This window comes from Pundamilia nyererei, unplaced genomic scaffold, assembly GCF_000239375.1.
Source record: "Pundamilia nyererei isolate P.nyererei 1_Seehausen unplaced genomic scaffold, PunNye1.0 scaffold02228, whole genome shotgun sequence".
Lineage (NCBI taxonomy): Eukaryota > Metazoa > Chordata > Actinopteri > Cichliformes > Cichlidae > Pundamilia > Pundamilia nyererei.
The window spans coordinates 1-6,555 of record NW_005189629.1 but is presented as its reverse complement, the minus strand read 5'-3'; the positions used below and the strand labels follow the sequence as shown (position 1 = coordinate 6,555).

The 6,555-nt window shown below is 38.9% G+C and overlaps 1 protein-coding gene across 1 annotated transcript; it reads right to left on the bottom strand.

Annotated features, from left to right (window-relative positions):
• Nucleotides 1–690: 690 nt before the first annotated feature.
• Nucleotides 691–5,294, bottom strand: LOC102215446 (solute carrier family 2, facilitated glucose transporter member 9-like; the record flags this gene model as incomplete). The annotated part of the gene is made up of 4 exons (XM_005755629.1): nucleotides 691–2,599; nucleotides 3,233–3,360; nucleotides 4,922–4,997; nucleotides 5,160–5,294. Coding segments are annotated over 4 exons (594 nt in total), but the record flags the coding sequence as incomplete, so codon positions are not given.
• Nucleotides 5,295–6,555: the final 1,261 nt, after the last annotated feature.

Genomic DNA, 6,555 nt, shown 5'->3' with positions numbered 1-6,555 from the left:
GGTCTTTCTGTGTGGAGTTTGCGTGTTTGCGTGGGTTCTCTCCGGGTACTCCGGCTTCCTCCCACCGTCCAAAGACATGCAGCTTGTGGGGATAGGTTAATTGATTAATCCAAACTGAAGCTTCAGGTATTCTAGATCTTTGAGTTATTTAACTCTCCATATGTGAATGAAAAGCAGATATTTTGTTAAGGCTTGAACACACATTTGATTGTGTTATTGAAATTTACTTTAAATGTATATGATAAAAAAGACGAGGATTGTTGGCCCCTGGATGCTTTTTTCCACATGCAAACAGAGCAAGTGTGGGTACAGGTGCACAGTTCTGTTAATGGGGTCACACTATTTCAGCAGTCAGAAGGTAGTAATAGGCCAAGATAAGCAGCAGTGCTTAAATATATTTTTAAAATGTGTAAATGTTCATAATTTTGGCATTGTTTACATTGTTTACAAGAATGGTTTTTTTAGTTAGACTGGACTAGCAGACACTTCTTTTCTGACCACTAGAGGTCAGCAGGGAGTTAGATTTGTGTTTTTGAGGGTGAATAAAAAATCCAGTGCCTTGGATTCTTTTGTCTTTCCTACAGTTTAGATATGTTAGTAGCATAATTTTCTTATTACTGTACAATGCTGCTGGAACATGAGTCAACTATGCTTGGTAATGAAAACACAGAAAGCACAGTGGTATAGGACTTCATTTATGTAGTTATCTTTTGACAATTCACAACTTTTAGACTTATGTACACATTTTCATGTATTTAAACAGTTTCACTTTCTGTATAAATTATATTTTAGCAGACTTTGCAAAACAATTCAACCAGCACAGCGTAATGACACAGTCTAAAATATCAGGACCAACTTGAGAAAACATCATGTTTAACATCAGGTAATATACATATAGAACAAATGGTGACATTTAACAACATGCAGTTTGTTATTTGGATTTCTTAGATTGTGACTTACTGACTACAAAAGATTCAAAAAAGATGTATTTCTGTCATGTACTGTGTGTGGTACTGTGCACAACCCGTTTCTTACAGGCTGTTGTGTCTACAAGCTCTTGTTTCCTACTGAAAGGAAGACAGTTTATTCTGTGCATGTCCGATTTCATTTCACTCATGCTGGCTAAAAAGCCAATTTACAGAATTTACCACCCAAACTGTCTGCAGTAAGCATCTTTTAAAATATACATAAAAGGGCAGTAGCAGTAACAGTATCCACAGCATCTGAGGTTTTTCATGATCAAAGAAATAACAATTTGTTTAATATTTATTATTTCTATAAAGCAACTTCTCCTTTAGCTGCGTCAATCTCATCCTCTCATGTTTTCTTTGTCCCAACAAAGATCTTATCTAATTAATTGCTTCCCATTCCACATGCTAATGCTGACTAAACAGAATATGAACTTGTCAGTTGTAAGAAACTAACAACCTAAACAACCATCAGCTGCTTGAACCCAAAAAATGTAAAATGACACACAAAAGGGACAAACAGCTGGTGTCTGAGCTCCTTCTGGGACAATTATTTTTTCACTTGTATTTTGGTTAAGTGTAGAACCCAAAATGACTGGTTACAGTGAGGAGAGAAATGAAGTTTACCTTTCAGAAGAATTACTAGCTGGGCTTCATTTGAAAATGACCTGTTTTTCCATGACCCCAGAGGTCATTTGTATTTTAGTTTTTCATGAAAATACTTTCCCTTCCACAGACAACATAATTAAAACAGTTATTATTTTTTTAAGTACAGTTGTGGTTACAATTTCTTGCAGTTGTGTACATCACTGCTAACATTTTTCATAGCACCGTACTCACCAAGATAATCAAGGTTGAAATCATGACTGACATAAAAACATATTTATTTGCTGGGTCGAGATAGAACAAGGGCACTTACCTAATGTACCTCAGGGAAACTGAAACTAGTATTTTAGTGTAGAACAACCATTGAAACTCTGTATAACACTCTCGTCTATTTTCTTACCCAATTATCAAACTAGGGTTGTTGGGAGTTACAGTCCGTTCCATAGGCAGGTCTGGTCCATTACAGCAGGCCGAAGAGGAAATGGGTTTTTCAAATGTAATGACATTTGTCTTAAGTCTGCGTACCATACAGGTTGATTGTTTCCAACCTGTCTGGCTGTTTCACTATATGTATAGTCCTGTGATGTCACCATGCTCCCAGAGTAATACTTTTGAATTAGCACCCATGAAGTAAATTTTCTTACAAATCTTGGATATAAATATTCAGTTGACAGAATAACTTCACTCAGCTATAGCACACTGGGTACAGGTGAGGTGTTGTTTTGTTACAATGTACATACCAAAGGAATGAATTGGCTGTGAAGTCTGAGTTAAGGTACAGACAAAGAGCTGTCAAACTCCACCGAAGCATGTTCTAGACCACCGTAGCCATTCAGCTTCCGCAGCTTTAGCTGGTCAACATGGATCAGACTCTGGGTCTCTAAGACTGCTTCTTTCTTCGAGAACATCTGGCTGATTTCCATGAAGGTCTTGTTTTTGGTCTCTGGGATCACAATGTAGACATAGACGGCAACAGATGCACAAATGGTGGCAAACACTAAATAACAGTAAGCTCCGGCTGACATCTGGTGGTTGGTGTTGCAGGTAAATGGAAGAAAGAAAGAAAAGGACAATTGGTTTTAAATCAAAGGTGACCCATGTCACTTTGAGTAAACTGACATTGTGTATGTCAGAATAGGTAGTTACTCTTACACTCTGACGTTTCCTTGGACTACAGGGAGTAAGAAACTGAGAAGGATTTCTGAGGCATTCACAGTGATATATCGACTTGAGGGAGATAAAACAAAGCGTAACACTGCATTACTCTCATTATGCAAACTGAGCATTAGTTCTGAAGTCGAGCTCAGCCAGCAGCACATCAGCTCGTGACTGCACTGGTGTCCTTCTGTCTTCATTTAGCAGGATCGATGTAGGCGAAGCACTTTGAAACCTAGAACTACCCCGGTCTCCTCCACATGCTGTTAGTGGCTTCACCAGTATCCTGTCTGCTGTCACTGACAGCTGCTCTATTCCATCCTGTGTGCTCCCCCTGATTTAACAGCTCCCTGACTTTATGCTTTTAATAGATTCTTAAGGAATCTATTAAAAACATAAAGACCTAAACTGGATCCTGGATAAGTGGGTACTCGAGGACTACATCAATCAGTTCTCTGCATACTACGTTTGTAAAGAAATCCAGGACCGTGTATAGCTTCTACCTGTAAGAATGGGAAGACGAATCCCACAGTGAAGTTGGACAACCAGTTGAGTGAGCCTCCTATGATGTAGGCTGCAGGTCGGTGAGATTGTTTAAACAACTCTGCCGTGACCAGAAACGGCACTCCAGCTGCAACAGGAAAAAGACAGGACTTACCAAACATCAGTCACACATTGCTGTTGGATGCTCTCATAGTGTTCACAAGTCATTTAGTCTCACATCTGAGACAATTTATAAGTAACAAACACAATCTGACTCTTTTGGTCTCTAGTTCCAAAGTTCTTCATCCTATAGCTCCAATTATTGATCAGGATAAGGCACTTTGTCCACCTTACATCCATATGCAGCTTTATAACATGCACCTGGATGAAGCCGGAGCATCCAGAGGAAACACAGAGATAACAGAGTTTTTATTACAAAACTAATGTGCAGATTAACAGGGTGTGTGCAAGCAATTATATTATTTATGTTCATGATTTTATAATACATGTTCATTTATCATCTCTCGTACCAATACAGCCTTTGGGCCTAAAAATCCGCATATGGACACGAGAATCGTGTCAAAGAATGCATATCATTAATATTTAACTGTTATAGTCAGTAAAAACGGCTTTATTTGTCTCTCTTACAGAAGGTCCTAGAACCTAGAGTCGAATATACAGTCAGGGAACTTCAAATTAGAACATTTGAATGCATATCACTTTTATAAATAATTGCATTTATTAAACTTTTAAATGTCTGAATAAATGAAAATGTAACTAGAGCTGCAGTACAAAAGATTTTCAGAGACAAATTAGAGACAAATTTTTAAAGGCATGACCTGCAGAGGGTGCTGTTCAACCACTACACAGAGCAACCCAAACCTCCTGCAACTCACAGGTTACAACAGAATAACATCACACATCAGCTGCAATCAGAGCAGACTACACTCACCTGTTTACTACTCTAGAAACTATTGTCATCCACCTGTACAAAAGCTTAAATTACATTCTGGTTTATATAACTCTTAAAGCTCTTTTAGCAGCAATCAGTGACAGTCTGTTTATCTGAGACCATGCACGAGTCTCTAAACACACTATTGTTCATGGCTCTGCCCAGCAATAGTTCACATATAACCCATCCACAAATCCTGGCTAGTAAAAGATTCCAGTTTCCAAACACACGCGTTTAAATGGATATTAAACATACCAAAAATTCCAAAGGTTTCTAAAACATGTGGGAAAAAGAAAATCGTTTCGCCTGTAGCTGTATGAATGCCATGCCTGCTGACATAATGTTGTCTACTTGATATTAACCCTCTCCAGGCAGGCGTTGCCGATTTGCAACAGTTAAAAACTAACAACCTGATTACCCCACATACATATTTTATGAGTTTCTTTTACCACTGCAGGACTTGGTTGTGCATTAGCAACAAAAAACTTGAGCCTGAGAGGGTTAAAACCAGTTAATCAGTGTCAAATATGAAATGGGCAGCAGTTAGATTTTTGCAGGCAGCCACCGCTTTGATGCATCTGCACATGTGTACCATCACTAGTTTGTTTTTTGGCTCTTATGTTTTTATTTTTTCGTTTTTTGCTTCTGTCGACATCATGTGATAACCACACCAAAATAATACTTTGAACAGGTAAATCTGTTAATAGTTGTCATTTAAATGAACCAGTCCTTTAACATGCAGTATAAAGCAACTTGCCTGGGCCAATACAGAAGCCAGCAATAATGCCCACCACACAGCAGACACTGATGTAGCGCATGAATGACAAATGAGCCTGCAATGAGAACAAACAGCAGAACATTGAAGAAGTCTGACAGTATTTATGTAGCTTCTCTAAGCGAAAATGAGTCTTTTTGTTAAACACTGCTTTAAATATGTATTCTCTCTCTCACACACACACACACACACACACACACACACACACACACACACTTACCTGTAGAATGAGGGCCAGTGTTATCCCAGTACTGCAGATACCCATCATAGCAAAACCCCCAATCATGAGAGGCCTGCGGCCCAGCTTCTCTATAGTAAAACACTCAATAAGGAGAGACAGATGCTTTATTAGACACTACTGAGTGGAACACATGTGTTTGTGTTTCGACTCAAGGTGTGTTTACACCAACTTAGCATAGAAAATGAGAAGCACTAGCCTAGCTCACCTTAGAAATACAGAGTCAATGGGCTAATGATGATGTTTAAAATAGCAGTTTGGATGGTCGTTAGGTGTGTCGCAATACTAGAGTTTCACATTTGATGCTAATATACAGGATACTTTGGTACCATAGGGGGGGAAATGACGACAACAAAAAAAAACATGCTGTTGCTGATCAGGGCTTCGTTCCTTTTGCTGGAAGCTGAATGTTAGGACTTGGAATGATGTCACTCCTCAGTTAACCAAATGTCAGAAGCAGCATGAAAGAACTTGTGGAGCCAATCATCCATTTGCACCACTGTGACAATCTGTTTTTGTTCCAACTTAAATGCAACATCATTTGAGTTGTTAAGGGACCTATGGCGTTATTTTTGTGCCACTATTCTGAGCGCATGTAAAAAATGTTTGCAGGTGCAAGTTTTGCATTTTGAGGAGAAATTTATTTTGAGCGAAGAAAAACTAAATTTGAGTGAATAAACTTCATTGCTGCGTGCAAAAAGTGTATTGCAGTGTTTGCTATTATCCACACACACACACAACAGCAGCCCCTCTCGCTCAGTTTTTGCATTTGCGCTCGCTCACAACGTGTTTCTCGCGCTCTCAACATTTCTGCCCGTGTGCGCTCAACTTTCCGTACACCGTTATATTTGTGCCACAAAACCAGCCAATCACAGACTTGGATGCAAAAAAATCTGATTGGCTGTTTCCAGCAAACATCCGCTGATACTAGAAAGTAATATTAAATAAATTCTAACAACAGCTGATCAAGCTTAAACGTGCTGCTGTTGTTCAGCGCGACATCCGCTGGTTTCCTCTTTCTGGTGCAAAGTGAGCGATAAACAAGAGAGACGATCAGCTGATCATTGATCGGTTTCATGACTGAAGTAACAACAGGAGAGGGAGGGGAGAGAATGAGAGAAGAAGAAACAGCTGTGCAGCAAAGACACAGAATAACTCCAGCTTTGTGTCTTTTTTCATTCTAGCTGAAGTACCACACAAACTGTTCCTCTTCCCCTCAATACGGATGTGTTAATCAGTGTTGGTCAAGTTACTTGAAAAAAGTAATCAGTAACTAATTACTGATTACTTCCCCCAGAAAGTAATCCAGTTACTTTACTGATTACTTATTTTCAAAAGTAATTAATTGCTTAGTTACTTAGTTACTTTTTAAAAACAC